This window comes from Pteropus alecto, unplaced genomic scaffold, assembly GCF_000325575.1.
Source record: "Pteropus alecto unplaced genomic scaffold, ASM32557v1 scaffold16, whole genome shotgun sequence".
Lineage (NCBI taxonomy): Eukaryota > Metazoa > Chordata > Mammalia > Chiroptera > Pteropodidae > Pteropus > Pteropus alecto.
The window spans coordinates 6,400,813-6,419,256 of NW_006438867.1; the positions used below are offsets into that span (position 1 = coordinate 6,400,813).

Below are 18,444 nucleotides of genomic sequence, written 5' to 3' on the forward strand. Positions count from 1 at the left end.
CTAGCATTCAGAAAGCAGCTCCACTGGAAATATAAACTTCTGAGTAGTGAAATACCACATCCTGCTTCATCTTCTTATTTAACGTGAAGGCTGCGCTCATTTCTGGATGGAGAAAGCAGCCAGGCCGTGGAGAGGTCGGGGGACTTCCAAGCAGCAGACCGGTCCAAGTGCGCATGGCGCTAGCTCCGCATGAGCCCATCGGCCCTAAGAGAATTTTCAGTGGCTCTTCATGGTGCATCTTGGTGTCTGCGCAGTGAGCCACTGTCTCATCTGCCCTGTGAAGAAACTGAGATTCAGAGAGGTTCAGAGTCCTATGCAGGGCCAGGTGCAAACTGGTGAGAGCCGGATTCTGGAGACCAGTTCCCTTCCTCCCACGCCAGCCCTTCCTGACACGGCTCTTACTGCGGAAGAATGACTTTGCGTTTAGCAGGTTTTTAGACGTAGCCTGCTGGGAAATCGGAAATTCAGAGCAAACACGTAGGAAGCGTCGGGAGCAGAGCTGTGGTTACGCAGAGGAGGGGGCCACGTCCGCAGGCAGAGCGCACACGAGCCTGACACTCCCGTCGGGTGTCTTTGCACGTCCTTTCCACCTCCCTAATCCAGCCTTTCCGGATCCAGTCACCTCCAGAAAGCTTCCCGTCCAGCCCACCTCAGCCTCAGTGACAGTCATGGCTTACAGCTCAACGTGCCCACTGCCGGCTCACTATGTGACACTGAGGTCCCCACGAGGCAGAGGGGCGCCGAGACTGTCTCTGAGAGCTGATGCGCGGGCGCAGAAGCCGGCACCCTGCACACTAAGTCCCCCGGCCTTTCTTTCTGCTTCTCGGCTGGCATCTCCCCGCAGAAATGAGCGTGGCCATCACAGAAACAGACAGGAGCCACGGTTTGCTCATCATTGTCTCACAGAATGTTTCACCCTTTTGGAAGCTACGTGTCCCCATGGGACTGTGGGGTCTACTGGAAAGGCTCAAAGGGCCCAATTCCAGTTCTCAAACTCCCTCCGCTTCGCTGTGTGACCTTAAGCAGATCACTTCGAGTCTTGGTCTCCTCCTCTATCGAGTGCGGGTCAGCAGGGGACTGTCAGCACTTTGCCTCGGTGGCGGGGTGGTGGGGTGGGGGGTGAATGCAGTGTCCAGGTCTGAAAGCACACAGACGTCTGTGGAAGCAGGTGTTCATGTCTCAGTCAACGGTGTGGCCCGCGGACGGGGCCGGGTTTTGCTGGTGACCTCCGTTTTCTTTGCTTTTCCTCTTCGGGTTCTCACTCAGCTTACCGAATGCCTTGGAGGAGACTCAGTACCTAACCGTTCAACTGAGCTGACCTCCTAGGGAAATGTATAATACAAAGTTGAACCTGAGTCATGTATGCAGTGCAAAATCTGAGCTCAGACAACGGTTCTTACTCTGAACTAAATCGCCAACGGGGAGTGCTGAGATTATAGTGGGATTCGATAACTTAATTGGTTAGGGTAAGAGATGCCTTGTATTTCAGAAAAGTTAAAACTTTCCAAAGAATGTGGGTTTTCCTGTTCTCGATTCTTCAGCATCCTCATAAGGTATGAGGGAAGTTCCTTGCAGGCATTCGGCATGCTTAGTGAGCTTGGACAGGGAATTTCATCAAGGCATTGTGGGTAGAAAGAATCTTTACTCTCAATGATGTCACAGCAGCCACAGGTCAGGAAAACAATACTTTATAGTTTGTAGTAGATAAATTCTTTTCTGAGGAATTCTCAGCAACATCTCAATTAACCAGGACGTAATAGAGTGGAAGCCACTTCACGTAACTAGTACCAACCTCCTCCGCCGCACCGCCCCCCCCTTTTTTTTAATTTACTGCTCAAGTCAAAAAGAAAATTCACAGAAAAGAGAATTTGTATGAATGAGTTTCTGGGGTTACTCTGAAGTCAAATGACACTCAGCCCAGTCTCCTGTAGCTTCCATGTTGACGTCTGTACTACTGTATGTGACAATTGAACCTCAGAATGATGAGCCTATTTCCTGTAAAAAAAAAAGGTTATGTCTGCTCTAAGTGCTATCATAAACTCGTACATATAAGAAAGAATCAAGCCCGTGGTTTCCAGACCTCGACTTCCCGTGGGGACCCTCTGAGAGGGTGTTTGATTTAACACACCTTTTCTTATATAGGTGTCAAAAACTGAGACGTACAATGGCTGTATTTTTCTTGTTCATCTTCAGATGCCGCTGCCTGGGAAAAGTATAGAGAAGGGGCTCATTTCCTTTAAAACTGATGTTGTTACGGCCACTCGATCTTACTGCAGTTATAGTGTTAGTTCCCTACCTTGGACAAATATGTAGCAAGACTTTTATGATTGGCTTGGGGAAAATAAATCCTGAATCACAACCGTCAAATTAAAAATAAAATCCCCATTTGGGGGCATTTTAGTTCATGTATAAATTAGAAACAGTTCCTTTTACAAGAAGGCAAACAAGTTGACTAATACATTTGAAACATGAAGAGCTGAAAAGACTGTAATCATTAACCTGTTCTTAGTAGGGTTTTTCTGAGTATCCTGTACCATGTTAATTGATTAGCTTCAGGTAACAGTTGCAGCGAGACTAGCTAGGGACTTTGCAGTCTTCCGCTCGTGTCACGTTTTACGGACCTTTCCGATGACAGCCATTGCTAGAACCTTGTGTTGAGCAGAGCCGGCCCGTCTGATGGACAGTTTAAGCGAAGGGACCCGGTGGCCTGTCTCACGAGCGTGAGTGAGACGTCAGCCTTCCACAGCTCACCGTCGGGTCCACACGGATGAGACTTGTATTTCCCAAGTCACTTCCCCTGCAGTGTGGCCTCTCATTTCACCGGCAGAGGATGTAAATTCCTATTCGGTTATTTATTTGTTGGCGTTTGTGCGGCTGTGCCTGTGTTCATACGTCCCCTAGGGGATTTGTCCACTCGCAGAGGCTGTTTCAGATTAAGATTTAATCTCTAGCAGGTCTGGGATGTAATTTGTTTAACTCACTGTGTGATGAGCATTTAATATGTGCTATTTGATTATTATAGTATGTCTGTATAGCTATGTGATAAAATATATTTTATGATTATTAAATATGTTTATGAACAAATATTCTTTAAAATGTGTGATTGGGTTATGATACCTATTCTTCCAAGCCCAAGGCATATAGTTTCTATAAATCCCGAATAAAAAATTGTCTTCCCAGGTGGCAAAAAGGTTTTATCAGTGTGGCTAGAAATACTGAGACTCAGTGTTCCAAGATGACCATTCCTTCTGAATTCATGATTCAGAAACATCAACCCACAAGACTCTCTCTCATTCTGGCCTCAAGTGTCATACAGTGTGGTACACAAATGTAGATACCGGATTTTAATCTCTAGCGTTGCGGTTCATTATGATTGCCATCAGCCACACATGGCTAACGAGCACTTGAAATGTGGCTGGTCCAAACTGAGATGTGCTGTCAATATGAAATCACACCCAACTTTGCCATTTTTGTACAAAATAAAGAATGCAAAAGATGTCAATAACGATCTTTATATTGAGTGCATGTTGACATGGTAATATTTGAGGATCCATTGAGTTAAGAAAACTAGATTAATTTTACCTGTTTATTTTTCCTTTTTTACCGTGGATTCTAGACAACTTAAAATTACGTGATATGCGCATGCTCCCACCAGGCCGCAGGGTCTGGGAGAACCCTCAGCAGAGGGGATCTCCCGCTGGGTGGCCCTAAGGAGCTGAGAGCAACGAAGGGCACAGGATGTGGTCCCACCTCAGCTCACAGGAGTTACTCGGAGGAAGAGAAGGCAGAGCTGCCCCTCGTTTTAGGTTTCTACCTCTCAAATTCCTTTGAAGTTAGTTAAATCGGATATGATGTGACTCCACTGGATATAGATTTCGGAACTGAGTTTGTCCATCCCGGTACCGCTCCCCCCACCCCGCAATAATTCAAATGCTAACTGTGGTCATCATCGCTAGGATAGCGATGGGCACAGGAGGCCCCTTATAAGTGCTTTCATGGTCTCAGCAGCCAGGTGAGACCAGCTGCTGTTACTATCTCCACTTGAACAGATGTGAGCTTGAGACTCAGAGATTAAGTAATTGGCTTAAGGTCACACATCTGGAGGTTGACTCAGGAAGCGGGATCCCAGGATCGGTGCCCTTAACGCATTGCTATGCCTGCCTCTCCATCATACAACAATAGTATTAGTCTTTTCTCCAAAACGTAGATGTTGTTCGGTAATTTAACAGCTAAGACATTAAAAAATGTCTGCTGTCTCAGAAGTCGGGGGCCTCGTGCAAGGTCGTGGATGATCCAACTGCTTGTTTTTCCCTAAAGTCACCCCCAAAAGCATCCCTTAGTTCAGTCAGCTTAAAAATGTAGATAGTCTAATTACAACTAAATAACAAATATTAAGTACCTACCATGTGCCAAACACTGTGCCAAGTACTGGGGACACGGAGATAAAGATGACAAATTCCCAGCTCACAAACGACTCAAGTCTCAAGACCTAAAAGCACAGTCCTGCAACTCCGTGTGTTGAGGGGTGTGTGTCCAGTGTCGTGGGAACAGAACCCCACATTTTGGGGTTCAGGGTGAAGGTGTAATAATCTAGAAATCTTCTGAGAGGAGAGAGCGCTTGGGTCATGCAGTATTTACACTGCATGAAGGCCATTGCTAAAGATGACCGTCAAGTTCAGGGTAAGCGTCCAAGTTCCCGGCGGTGAAGCGTGTGCTGATTCCATTCTTATGGTTCCCAGGTACCAGCAAGGTCAACCTCGTGAAGATCCCGTCCACGGCCTCCAGCCCGCGGGACACGGCCCTGGCCGCCGTCATCTGCAGCGCCCTGGCCACCGTCCTGCTGGCCCTGCTCATTCTCTGCGTCATCTATTGTAAGAGGCAGTTCGTGGAGAAGAAACCCAGCTGTAAGTTTCGAGCTCTCGCTGTGTCTTAGCATTTTGTCGAAGTGCGTTTATCGTCATTGTCGTGTGCGTGTCCCACAAGAGAGTTGAGTTGAGACAAGAATCAAGGAGCTGTGAAAGGGACAGAGGGCACGTGAAAGTGGATCCGACAGTCCTCTAGTCCCAACGAGCCACCGAGGGAGCGGACTGATGAGGACAGCGAAAAGGTGGCGATGTCCCCGTGCCACTAGGCAAAAATAAAAACCCTTCTAAGTTCTGGCAACATACGCACGCTACATTTTGGGTCTTGTTGACAAATTATTTCATATTTATGCCTCCGTGTAAGAAGTATTTTAAAATGTGAATGATGGCCTTCCTTGTCTTTAAACGTACAAGTCAGAATGGTGCCGGTCTGCGTCGTGACGTGAACGAAGTCCTTTGCGGAGGACGTCGTGTCCACTGACAGGATTCTTGTCCCTCGTTTAGGGTCTCTGAGAGCACAGGCCATTCAGTACAGCGGTTCTGAACTGTCGTGTTTTGACAGACCTCAGCTCGGCGACTCCGCTCCCAGAGCGTGTTGTCAGTGCCACCGAGACTCGGCCCAGACCTGCGGTAAGTTCGGCCAGTCCAGAGTCCATGAGGGGACCCGGAGGGATGACACTGAACTGTTCCCATTTGTCCCACAGCCGGGTTCTCTGCGTGGTTCTCTGCTGAAAACCAGCCTCATTACACGGTCACTCGCCACCGTTCCCTGATGTCATAGGCATGCTGAGTCTCTTAAGTACCAAAAAGAAAATAGTCATGTCATTAAAATCCTAGAACTTTCCAGCAACTTGCTGAGCAAGTTTGCCTTTGTTGTTTTGAATCAATTGGTTTCAAATAATGTCAACCTTTCATACAGTAGGAGTCTGTCTGCGTCCTTTCTTGTCTGGTGGATTCACACTGAACATTCGTGTGTCTGTCGTAACGTCCTTTGAGATTTCTTAAAGAAGAGGAAGGAGGACACTCTGTGACAGAGTTTTCCACAAACTATAACTGCCTCCTAGATAACTGACAGAAAAGACAGTTCAGGGAAGTAAGCAAATGGAAATTGGCTTCTAATGTGGGCGGAAACAGGCAAAGTGACGTCATACCAACTGTCTTTGCCACTCATTTATATTCATCAACACGAGGTTTCCACACTTACATTCCCCCTCCCATCCCCACCGAACGACCTCACCTCTGCAAAGTAAAGTTCCATGTGGCCAGCAGCCCGCCCCAGCCCCCGCCCTCTCCCCTAGCTCCTTTGGGACAATGCTGAGAGCACCATTTCGTCCCTCATGACCGTTCCCTAAGTGTAACCCAAGGAGAATGACACATCCTCCTGCAACTGCTCAGTCTTCCTTTGTAAGAAATTGCGGGATTCAGCTTGTCGATCTAATATTTCACATGTGGAATAAGGAGTTTCAACATAATTCCTTCTCTACCAATCATGACTGTTCTATTTTAGAGATTTAGGGATCGGTTTAAGAGTGAAATATAGGGCTTTTGTGGTGCGTGCGGATCTGTTTCTGCCTCCGCCCACGTAGGTAATAGACTCTTAGTAGCCCCAAGTGTTCTGTTTCTCGATGCTGCACCATGACGTTGCCGCTAGAATCAGAGTGAGGAGGAATAGTTTCTTGGGAGATGAACTCAAATTTTAAATGTAATAAAATCCAGCTTTGTGCGAACTCTGCCTCATCTTAACTTCTATCTGAAAAGAAAGATTAAATGCACGTTGGCTTTGCCTCATCGCCTCTCCTCAAAACGCTGGGCTTAACTCGCGGGCCACAGCCCAGGCTCACTGCAGCTTATCATGTAGATCGCTTCGTCCTTAATCACAGCACCTTTATTGTTTTAACTTCTTATTTTGAGGTAATTTCAGAATTACAAAACTGTTGAAAGATTAGGGCAGAGAATTCTCACCTACCCTTTACCCGGATTCCCCAAATACTCCCATTTATCTTATTTTCATTATTCACACTTCCTTTATAACATCTTTATGTCTCTAAGTATGCCGTGTGTGTATCTAAATATGTGTGTACATGTTTTGCATATTTTAGGTGTAAACACACATTTTGTGTACGTGTGTATACACACACACATTTTTTTCACTTGCCACTTAAAAACCGTTTGGAGATATGAGGTCCCTTTATCCTTTAATACTTTGGTGTTTGTTTTTTTAAGAACAAGAATATTCTCTTACATAACAGCGTGATTATTAAAACCAGGAACCGCTATTATATAATCTACAGAGCATATTCATTAAGTAGTGCTATTACATGATCTACATAATGCTATTACATAATTTTCAGAGCACATTCAGATTTTCTTAATTGTCCCACTAATGTCCTCTCTAGCAAAAGAAAATCCCAGATAACACTGTGCATTTAGTTGTCCAATCTCTTTACCCTCATCGAATCTGGAATAGTTCCTTCATCTTCCTTTGCGTTTCCTGACACTAATAATTTCGACGAGCACAGGCCAGTCATTTTGTAGAATGACCCTCAGTTTGGGTTTTCCCGACGTTTCCTTGTGGCTAGATTCAGAGGTACCACATAGCTGGCGTTGATCTTTCTCCGTGCCCCACACCAGGAGGCACAGCGCGTCCATCTGTCCCGTTCCTGGCCACGGTAACCCGGTCACTTTGTTAACGTGGGGTCTGCCAGCTCCCTCTGCTCTGCGGTTATTGGTGTTCCCTGTAATTAACAAAAACCTTGCAGGCGATTCCTTGAGACTGTGTAAGTATCCTGTTGCTCTCCCAACTTTGGCCCAGTAGCTGAGCATCCTTTGGTGATTCTTACCTGAGTCGCTTATCATTGGGATGGTTCACATGCTGGTTTTCTAATTTTATCCTTCTTTCTACATTCGTTCGTCGTCTTCCTCTGGTAAGAAGGAACTTCCCTTCATTCCCCATTTATTTATTTCCTTTAATTAGTGTGGACGCGTGGACCCCATACACTCCTTTGCCGTCGTTATTTCGATCATTATTTCGATCCTCAAATTTTCCTAGACATGGCCAGTAGAAGTCCCTTCAAGCTGGTTCAAGTGCTGTTTGGACATATTTCATTATTCTTTTAACACTTTCTTACTTTCTGGTACAAAAAGAAGTTCCAGGCTCACCTTATAACTTTCCTTGCTTGAGCCCTAGAACCAACCATTTCCATGAGGAGTGGCAGTATTTTTTGCTTTTAAATAATTTTGAAAAATTCCCCAGTAGACATGACACACGTTTGTTGAGTTCCTTGGTAGTGACTCCAGGTGAGTTCCCATTGGTCATAGTAGTAAGCATTCAGAGAACTCAGGATGGCGGCCTGCGTTGAGAAAGATTCAGACAGAGGTGTATTGGGTGTCCGCTCTACTTAACATTCGTTTGCAATTGTATCTCAGTATTTAACGTTCCCTTTTTCCAAAAGGGAAATACTAGTTTCATAATGTTATTTTCTGAGTATAAAAGTAAAGAGGTAATACTCATGAAAAGTTTGACTACACATACATATATATGTATACATAAATATATAATTTCTTGAAATCTTTCTTCTAAAAATACGTGTGTATATTTGTATTGCCTGTATGCTTTAGTATGTTTATAGTTTTTTTAAAATCAGCGTTATATGTTTATGCAAATATAGAGAAGTCTAGAAAGCTGTTCGCCAAATATCGACGGTGTTTATTTTCAGTTTATAGAGTGCGGGAAGATTTATTTTTAAATTTATCTAATACCTGTCCTTATTTTTAAATTTTTTATTATCTTCATAACCCAAAATACGTACTGCTTCTGTGACCAAAATGGTTTATAAAGCTATGTACACATATCTAGTTATTCCTTAAGTTTCACTCCTAGCAGTAAAAACAAAAACAACATGTGTGTGTGCGTGTGTGTTGAGCTGAAGCAGTTGAACGTTTTTGTGTTCTCGTTCTGCATTGCTAGACCACGCAACAAAAATGTTCCGTCGCCGCTGCCATCAGCCGCATGTGACCATCATTTTACATACCCTCTTACAGACTGCATCATCGCATTTCATCCCTTATTTTAGTGTGGTGAGATGAGCTGAAGCAGTTGAAGGTTTTTGTGTTCTCATTCTGCATTGCTAGACCATGCAACAAAAATGTTCCGTCGCCAGTCAGCCGCACATGACCGTCATTTCACATACCCTCCCACAGACTGTGTCATCGCATTTCATCCCTTATTTTAGTGTGGTGAGACAGATGTAACATAAAACTTACCGTTTTAATTATTCGTAAGCGTACGGTTCCGTGAGCTAAGTACATTCACATCATTGTGCAGCCATCGCCGCCACCACCGACTCCAGAACTTTGTTATCTTCCCAAACTGAAACCGTCTCCGTGGATCACAAACTCTCCATCCCCCCAACCCCCAGCCCCTGGCACCCACCCTTCTGCTTTCTGTCTCTCTGAATTCGACCACTTTAGGTACTTCATATCAGAGGTTCATTGTTTTTTACAATAACAACAAAAGAGAAAAAAAATCAGCGTCATATCCCCCTTTCCCCAAAAGTTACCCAAATGGAAATCGCTAAAATTTCAAGAACGGTCTCGAGCTGGTATTGAAAGAGAACATTTCCAGAAAAAAAGTGTCGTGCCTCACACGTCTGCTGGTCTTCCTAGGGCCTGTTCACTTGATCCCGTCCTTGTGCTGTGATGACGCCTGTAGCCTTGACCGCGCGGCTCCTGGTTGTCGGGTGCAGTCCAAGGCCACGCTCCAGGAGAGGTATCCGGGTATTTTTAAGAATGTAATTTCATATTCCCGTGTGCAAATATGCACTCTACTCATTTACCAATTTCCGTGTGAAACGCTTGAAAATGTTCCACGGGGGCATCACTTTTTTGGTATCGTTAATGACATCCTGGACATTGGAAGGGCATGTGTTTGGCAAGAATTAGTTGAGTGTCTCAGAATTACTAATACCCAATGCAACGTTTTTCATACTTTATACTCAATTTTATGTTTGTCTCATATTCATGCTTTGTGACACTTCTGTCATTGCAAGTAATTTTTAACATGTCATGTACTCTTAGACTTTTAGAGCAGCCATCAAACTCAGTTAAGACCCAGGAAACTTTTTGCATATTTTAAACATCAGATTAAATATAACTATGTTGATTAGAAGTAGGTATATAAATTTGCTCTTAAAGTAAACAGAGTAACTGAACTTACTGTGTTAAAGCAAGTTCATAACAACAAGAAGCACTAGAATTCTGACTTAATACATTGCTATTTCATCTAGAAAAGGGAAACGCGTACATTGCTTGGTAGTGGGGTGTTTTCTTTCCACAGAGCCGTTAACAGTCTTGTGAACATGTGTTCAGAAATGCAGGTCCAATGGGGGACACGATGCCGGCCCTCTTCCGGTCCCTTTCTCCGTCCACCTGCGGCGAGTTTTCAGATGCCTGGCCTCTGATGCAAAATCCCATCTGCGGTGACAGCATCTCTTTTTGTGACTCTTACCCGGAACTCACGGGAGAAGACATTCGTTCTCTCAGTCCGGAAGACGAAAGCTCATCGTCCTTGGGTTCAAACCGTGGTCAGGGTTCGGTTGGTGGCGCTTTTTCAATTCAGGCTCCGTCCGAAAACTTTACAGAAACTGCAGATTTATCTAGACGCAGGAGCTCGCTGACAGAACCGGTGCTGACTCAGGATACACGAGCCGTTAGCAGCCGGCAGGATCAGACGAGTGGCGATGTCATCAACCTAACCGCTCAGATGTGCCCCCAGGTAAGGCGATGCTTGACTTCGGAGTGGACGTAGCATTCCCCGCGGAGGACCACAGGGAGTGGAACCCGATTCCCACCGCCAAATGCGGGGGAAAAGGCTGAGAAGTTTTCCATCTTTCACAACTTCTTGTTTGTTGTAGGAGAATATATTTTAAATTAAATTTCTCGAGTTATTTTTTTTTGACAGCTAATGTGTAAGGCCAGAAAAGACAGCTGCATGTTCTTATTCTTCTTTGTAAATCCCATTACAGTTGACCCTTGAACGATGTGGGGGTTGGAGGGCCATCCCTCTTACAGTCGAAAATCTGAGAGTAACTTTCAACTCTTCAAAAACCTAACTACTAATATAGCCTGCTATTGACCAGAGGAAGCTTTATCAATAACGTAAACAGTCAATTAATACATATTTTGTCTATTATATGGATTATGTACAGTATTCTTATAATAAAGTAAGCTAGAGAAAAGAAAACATTATTAAGAAAATCATAAGGAAGAGAAAAAATATTTACACCACTTATACATATTTACTGAAATAAATCCGCTTAGTTCAAACTCGTGTCATTCAAGGGTTGACTGTACTTAGCACAGCGCCCTAACTGCATTCGTGATTGAGAGAGATGACCGAGTTATGAGGGCATCTTGTCAACAATCCCTCGCCTTCGTTCGTCCTTGAGATAGTCTAATGCCCAATACTTAAATGAACTTCATTCGATGTCAAGTTCATGAGCATTTGGGTCTCCTGAAGCTACTCCTTTCCCTCCTCTCTTTTGCCATTGTTTTCTAGATCACTGTGCTTTGACTGATTGATCAGTTTGGTTGGAAATTGATTGTCAGCTGTGATCTGGGACTAAATGCAACATGAGAACCTTCTAGATAGAAGGGTTTAAAAGCAGGTTTTGCGGGGGGCGGGGGGGGATGGTGACTGCAGACCTGGAGGCAGAGAGGCACTCAGGAACACCTGGCACCATCCCTGCTTTTTCCTCCAGGTGAGGATGTGGCCTTGGCTGAGTTCGACTGAACGTTTATAAATATTGCTTTAATGTAAGCACATATATCGTGGGTGTGCATCCTTCTGGAAGAATGATGCTGGCCAGGCTTAGGCATCAAAGAGCAGAGTCACAGCAAGTGGGAGGCTCCCAGGCCCCATGAGACAGACCAACACTGTTCTCACCGCTTGTCCCTCCTGCCCCAGTCAGGACCCTGGGGGCTGAGACAGCCCGTGACACGTGCTCCTGAGCGCGTCCTTGTCTACTCATATCAAAAACGGTCTAAAGTCACAGTACGGGTGGAGATGTGTTCCTTTTAAGAATAGTATGCAGGTTATATATTGATCTAAATCCTCAGTACTTTCTTTCAACTACAAAAATTCTATAGAGAATTTATAGGGAGTTCCGTACAAAAGCATTTGTTGGCTTTGGGTTTAGAAAATGTTGGTTTTTCTCAAAATAAAGGAAATGAAGAAGAGATAAGTGAAGGGAGGAAAAACAAACAAATTAGGCAGTTAAAAAAAAAAACATAAAATGCATACCTCTGTAGCCGGGAAAGATTGTTTACCGACCTTGTTCTTTTGACCCGCCCCATAATTGTTATAACTTTCATGATAATAATAAAAATAGACTTAAGAGTTAGCCTGGCTGAGTATAAGCCTCAGGAAAGGCTTTCGGCCCACAAACCATTGGGGCTGAGAACGCCCAGCAGCCCAGAGCAGGTAACCGGCCCTGAGCACAGGTGAGAGATGCAGAAAACAGGATGAGGAGGACACAATCCCTTTCGCAACTAATCCCAACATCCCAATCGGATGCCTTGCCACCTACTTCAAAATAAAAGTATTAGGACTCTTAAAAATTAATCTGAGTTACATCCTCATGACAAGATGCAGAAGTTTCTTATAGATCAAGTCAATTGTTTTTGAGGACAAACTTACTTTCACAAATACGTATGACTGCTTCCTGCACACCATTGTTGGGAAAGTCTAAGTAACGAGAATAATTATGCTACCAACTGGCCAACTACCATTCTTCAGAGTATCGCCTGCAAACAGAATTACCGCTCATCTTAATTTTGTAGTTTGTCCCCAGTTTCGTGAAGTAAATTCCAGGACTAAGGAATGAAACGTTTTGATTCCAAGTCATATCGTAACCAGCTCACTCTCTGCCTTTTTCTCTTTGCGTTGTTGGTGAGGTGGAGGCAGGGTTGATGAGTGCTATCATCACAGCTACGTGAATTAATGTTTTAGAACTAGTTTTAGAAAGATTGGTGCATGATGACATTCATCCCATTGCAAAGGCAGTTGTCAGGGTGATTATGATCTACACAAAGATACTTTCGGCTCAAATTATTATAAAAAGAAAGTTATAATTACATATAGAAGAATGAGAAAACATTGCATTCAAGTTGTACAATGTAATTTATCAGTGAAAGGTTTTTATTAGCTCTCCAAGAATGTTATCTTATAATTATTAGGTAATTTTGATAAATCTAAATAAGACATTCTTAATTCAGGGAAGGAATTATTAAAATGTAAATCATTGCAGCTTTTGCCCTAAAATTAAAAACGGCAAATAGTATTTTGAGCCCATTCTAAGAGACAATGTTTCCAGATTCCACAGATCCCTTTCTCTTGGCTTGCATTTACCGAATGTGTGAGACTTAGTGAATGAACCTTGATCTTTAAAAGAAAACAGGAGATAGCCATGACTGTGCATCTTTGGGAAATTTACCCTCTTCTTTATTTCAAGGGTCAGCAAAGCACGTAACTTGTTCAATCTATTAGACTCCAAAAAGCATTTCAGACTCCCCGCAACAGGCAACTTCTCCGAGGTAAAGAACATACTTACTTCTAATACAAAAATTTGACTTCAGCAGCTTACTATTATGAACCGAAGCAAAGGAACTTCAGGTTCTTCAAGGTCATGTTTAGTCAGCTTGGCTCCCTGGCATGGGATCATTCATAATTCAGAAAAGCACTGTGTTTCCGTTTGGGGGATATATAAGTGCAGCTAACGCCGTAATAGCCTTTTTTTTTAAGTGATGATTTTACTTTAAATAAAACCTTAAACTCCGCCCCAGGTCTTCACTTATATTTTCAGTTTGTTGACCTCTGTCCACTCTTTTTTCCACAGCTTCGTTGAGCTATAACCGGCATGTAGCATCGTGTAAGTTAAAGGTGCACGATGTGATACACGTATTTATCGCAAAATGCAAAACGGCACGTTTGTCTTTCCTGGGTGCAAGGCTCAGATTTCTACTGCGTGTTGCAGTTGTTTCCAAAAACTTTATTTTTGCACAGTAGTTATCTTGTGGGTGGTTTGAGACCACCCAGAATCTGATGATAATCGTTACAGTTCAGGATAAAGCAAATGAGTGTGAGAGCCGTCTCTAGTCTGTGTGACAATTTTAATCGAATTTTCCCTATTCATACCTCCCCCAGAAGGAAACAGAACTAAGATATTTGGAGGAAAGACTCTAGTGTTTTTACTTACAAGAAAAGCTTTTTTGGTGGTGTTTTTTAACCAACATTTTAAGTGTCGACATGAAATAATAGAATGGTAGGAAAGTTATGAATTGATCTGGGTTCTAGTTTTTCAGTCTCTTAAAATCTCTGTTTTCTTTCTTATTGGCAAAATGAGTATAATTTGCCTCCCACGGCAGCATTAATGTGGTTATTATTTTATTAATTGATCAACATATTTGACAAAACTATCTCTTATTATCGGGAGTACCTCAGAAGTTTCTCTTTCTATATAATCTCCTGAGACCTAAGGGAAAAAAAAAATTTATAAACTTATCTGATATGTCACCAATGCCAAATTGGTGGTACACAGTTAATGAAGGGCCACTGAAGGTTTTACTCACTCAGAGAGTCAGTTGACGCCTCGTTTCCTCATGAGGTGAGGTCACTGGTCTTCTGTGACAAGGACAAATCTAGCAGCTTTGTCCTTATTAGTGGAGGACATCAGCCCTGTGAATGCGAGTATTCCAGAGAGATCATTATAAGAGAAATCTCATTCCCAAACTATTTCTAAACTGTCTCCGATAGTTTAATATAAGTCTTAAATTCAAAGACCAAGAATGGCACTCTTCATTAATCATCTTTGTTCTTCTAAAACCACAGGGCTTCTAAGACCTTTATCTACAATGCTTTCAAGGAGAGCAACACAGAAACAAGCTTTAAATGTTTGAACGAGGTTGAGAATCAGCAAGAATTGTTCGTTAATGCATTTTGTTTGCTACGCGTTACATTATCATCTTTTAAGTACTCTCTGCAAATATTGAGTGACTAAGAGTTGTTATGAAATCGTTTATTCTCAGAGCACATGGGTACCTGGATATTTGAATGCCATTCCTGTCCATGTGTCATTAAATTCATGTGTACTGCCGGTAAAAGTTATGTATATTAATTTTTTAGCACGAGTATTGCAGCATTAAGTCGTAAGGTGTGGTTTTTAAAACTTCCCTCCCGTTGATGTTTTAGGAGGTTTAATGGAGTCTATCCTTGCTGGAACAGAAGTGCGCATACAGAACCCAAAGGCACGCGCTGCCCTGCGTATGCTGGACTGAGCAAGGTCTGGACCCGGCATGGCGTCTGGGGGAAAAAAGTACATCTGAACCGACCCGATGGCATTTTACGCCTGTCAGCCAGTTGCTTCTGAGCCAGACCGGCTGTAAGCCGAAACCTCAAGGAATAACAAGAAAAGACTGCAGGCTCTCCCGACGCTTTTGCATCTTCCCTAGGCAAGAAGCTTCCATGCCACAAGCCTGACTTCAAAGACGGATGCGTCGACTTTGCAGCCTACGGGATTACGGGCCGAAACAAGAACCAGAAATACGGTCATGCTCATTTTCATGGTGAACGTGGTTTTACAAGACCGAAGACCCAGAGTCTAAATTTTCATCTGCATTTTCCTTCCGAAAATGCTTTCACGTAGCCGACTATCCTACTGAAAGTCAATGTCAGATTAGTTCCCTTAGTTTTTACGTAGAATGGGTTTGAACGTGAGTGTTTCTCTTTGATGAAGGTCACTTTTTCATCATCTAAACTAATTAGCTTAGAAGGTCAGAACCGACTTCACACTGCCTGCCTCAATCTTGGGTTCATTAGGCGAGGTCAGTTGGCCTAACCAGGAATCAGAGCGATAGTGTTGGAGCTAGAACGAGAGGATGGAGTTAGGAAAAGAGGAGGGAGAGGGGCCGTCCGTCACTCTGCATCCGAAACCACTTACCACACGTATCCTAGAGACTTGCATGCAACGATGAGCGTCTTTCTGTGAAAATCAGTGGATATGGAAGCGTTTATTACTCGGTCCCTGTGGCCGGGCTTAGAAGATCCAGAATTTCTCTTGTATAGAAAAGTATTTAGGAAAAGAATCTTCTGTTCTTCCCCACCCCACCCCCGTCCGGAAACCACCAATCCGTTCTCTATATCTGTGAGCTTGGTTTGGGGGTTTTGTGTTTGTTTTTGATTTTGCATCATATCTTATCATAAGGTCTTTAGAAAGTACAACCTGTCAGGATCCCCCGCTACTGAAATGCATCATCCGGTGAGCAGTCTTATGAGACCACACTACGTATTAGAACCAGAAGAAAAAGCACAATTCGTCGGCAGCGTTTAGCCCTCGTGTAGTTTGACCAGGACATTGTAGTATCGCCCCTGGTCCTGTAAGCTTGGTTAGGACGGTAATGTCCCATCTTAGCCAGATGATGCTGGGTTTGAGCCTGGCATTTCTGTTCAGGCTCTCACTCCATCTCGCCCTCGAGGTATTTACACACCAGAATTGTCTCTGGAGCCGACAGAAATGAACCCGGTTCATTTGCTCTTCGTCTTTATGCCCTGGAGAGGGATAAATTGAGCAAGGTTTATTTTTTTTCCTATTTGATCAGATCTGGCCTTTGTCTTTTCCCTTATTACTATGAGCTCTGTCCCCTTTGCACTTAAGAAAGAAATAGATCTTTGAACATCGGCGTGTTACAGTGTGCTAAAATATTTTATTTTAGAATCGCCCCACCTAAATCAGTGTCTTTTACCTAACATTTAAACTGAACATTAAAAATCTGTCTTTCTTAGAACATCTTTGTCTTCTCGCTTACTACCCCATGCTTTTCTCTCTTTGTAAAACATTAGTGAATCCCTGTGGCTGGAAGTTTATCCACAGTTTCAGGCTCTCATGTGTGTATATTAGCTTGCCTGGGTTTGGTACCTCTCGTGACCACAGTCCCTTTAACTGACATAGGAAATCAGAGTGACTCATGGTAACCCACAATCTTTTGTGTCTACTAAGTGCCCAGTCACAGCTGAACGACTTTGTCTTGTCCTTTTTTAACATAAACCAGTGGTTCTTAAACTTCGATACCAACTTTTATGAGAATTGCCTTTAGGGAACTCAGGTGAAATTGTTAGGATTTGACCACGAAATGGCTTTAAAAATGCAAGCAGAGTGTCCCTGAGGGCTTCGCCGTGATTCACATACGTGTGCCTTCGTTTGCAGTCTGATCATTTTTGTTATGACAGGGGGATGATCAAAGTCGGCTGGGGTTGTGCTCATTTTCGTAACCTGAATATATCTTCCATATGTAGAGCCCTCGTTGATTTTAAAGACAAACACTCGCTGGAGAAAGCTAGATTGATGGGAATGAGACTCGGGCCCCAAATCCTGAAACATCACTTTTGATCAGTAGAGAAATACTTCAGGTCGAAAGTCGATTTGATGTGATACCGCGTTTGAGAAATCCTGGTTTATTTTTTATCAAGATGAAGACGTTTTACCCCCACCTACTATAGAAACATACAGTGTTATATAATCTGCGCTCTTTGTAAGCACTTGAGAGAGAAAAAAAAAAAATCCATTTTGCATTTCACTTTGTTGGAATATCCTGCAGCCCTCACGTATACTCAGCTGCTAGGGCGCCAATGCCAGGAAACCATCAAGTGACCGCACGGCTGGCAGGGCCCGATGGTGACTTTGAATGCTGCACCAACTCATCCACAAGAATAAGACGGAGGTTTGGAGAGCGACCACGGAAAAGCATGGGTTTTTCTAATTTTGTGTATACGGAATATATTTTTCAAATATAGATGTTTCTACTTTAGATAAAGTATAAATGTTGCTGTTACCTAGATTGAGCACGATGATGTGCTAGTAAAAAAAAAAAAAAAAAGATGAGAAAGGAGGAAAAAAATTCGTCTCTGCTTTAAGGTAGCTGGAATCAATTTAGATCGCATCATTACCGTTTTGCCTACTGGAATTTATAAATTTGTAAATCTTCGTTTTTCTTGTATGAATAGTTTTGTAATACCTTTTTTTTTTTTTTTCCAATTTGTGAATAAAATCGTCATCTGGTGTTCTTAGTTGCACGTCCCGTAAGAAAATGATTGATGGTGTGAATGCTAAGTTCTGGTCCTTCCAATGTGACCCTCTCTGGCCCCTCAGACTTTATGGGGGACATTTGAGATCCTTGCTGGTGACCCGGCTATATTTCTCAGGCACGTCAAGCTATTGAAAAATGCTTTGAGTTATTTGAGAAGCTTCGGCATCCAGATTTTATTATGATCTCGTTTCCCCCCGCCACCTCCTTCATTTTATGACACAAAGAGGGGAGGAACTAAAGAAGGAGAAGTTTTACGTTCATTCTTTGTGGGGGTCAGGAGGGCGTTCCACAGAGGAGGGGTCTGAAGACGCGGAGACGCTGTCGCAGAGCCGGGCCGCCCCCCAGAAGTGCCCGTTTCCCTTCCTAGCTTCTCGCACCCCTCCTTTCTCAGCCCTTTTATTATCCCTCCTTCCCTTCTTTTCCCCTCAGTAATGCTTCCAAAGCT

General features: G+C 43.4%; 1 protein-coding gene across 1 annotated transcript in view; it reads left to right on the forward strand.

Annotated features, from left to right (window-relative positions):
• Positions 1–17,979, forward strand: part of TNFRSF19 (TNF receptor superfamily member 19) — an 82,135-nt gene extending 64,156 nt beyond the window's left edge. Inside the window, exons 6-10 of the mRNA XM_015592392.2 lie at positions 4,740–4,904; positions 5,367–5,492; positions 9,528–9,630; positions 10,230–10,635; positions 15,109–17,979. Of these exons, the coding sequence (XP_015447878.1) occupies positions 4,740–4,904; positions 5,367–5,492; positions 9,528–9,630; positions 10,230–10,635; positions 15,109–15,117 (809 nt within the window). The 3' untranslated portion in view covers positions 15,118–17,979. The remainder of the gene's footprint in view (positions 1–4,739; positions 4,905–5,366; positions 5,493–9,527; positions 9,631–10,229; positions 10,636–15,108) is intronic.
• The last annotated feature ends 465 nt before the right edge of the window (positions 17,980–18,444 follow it).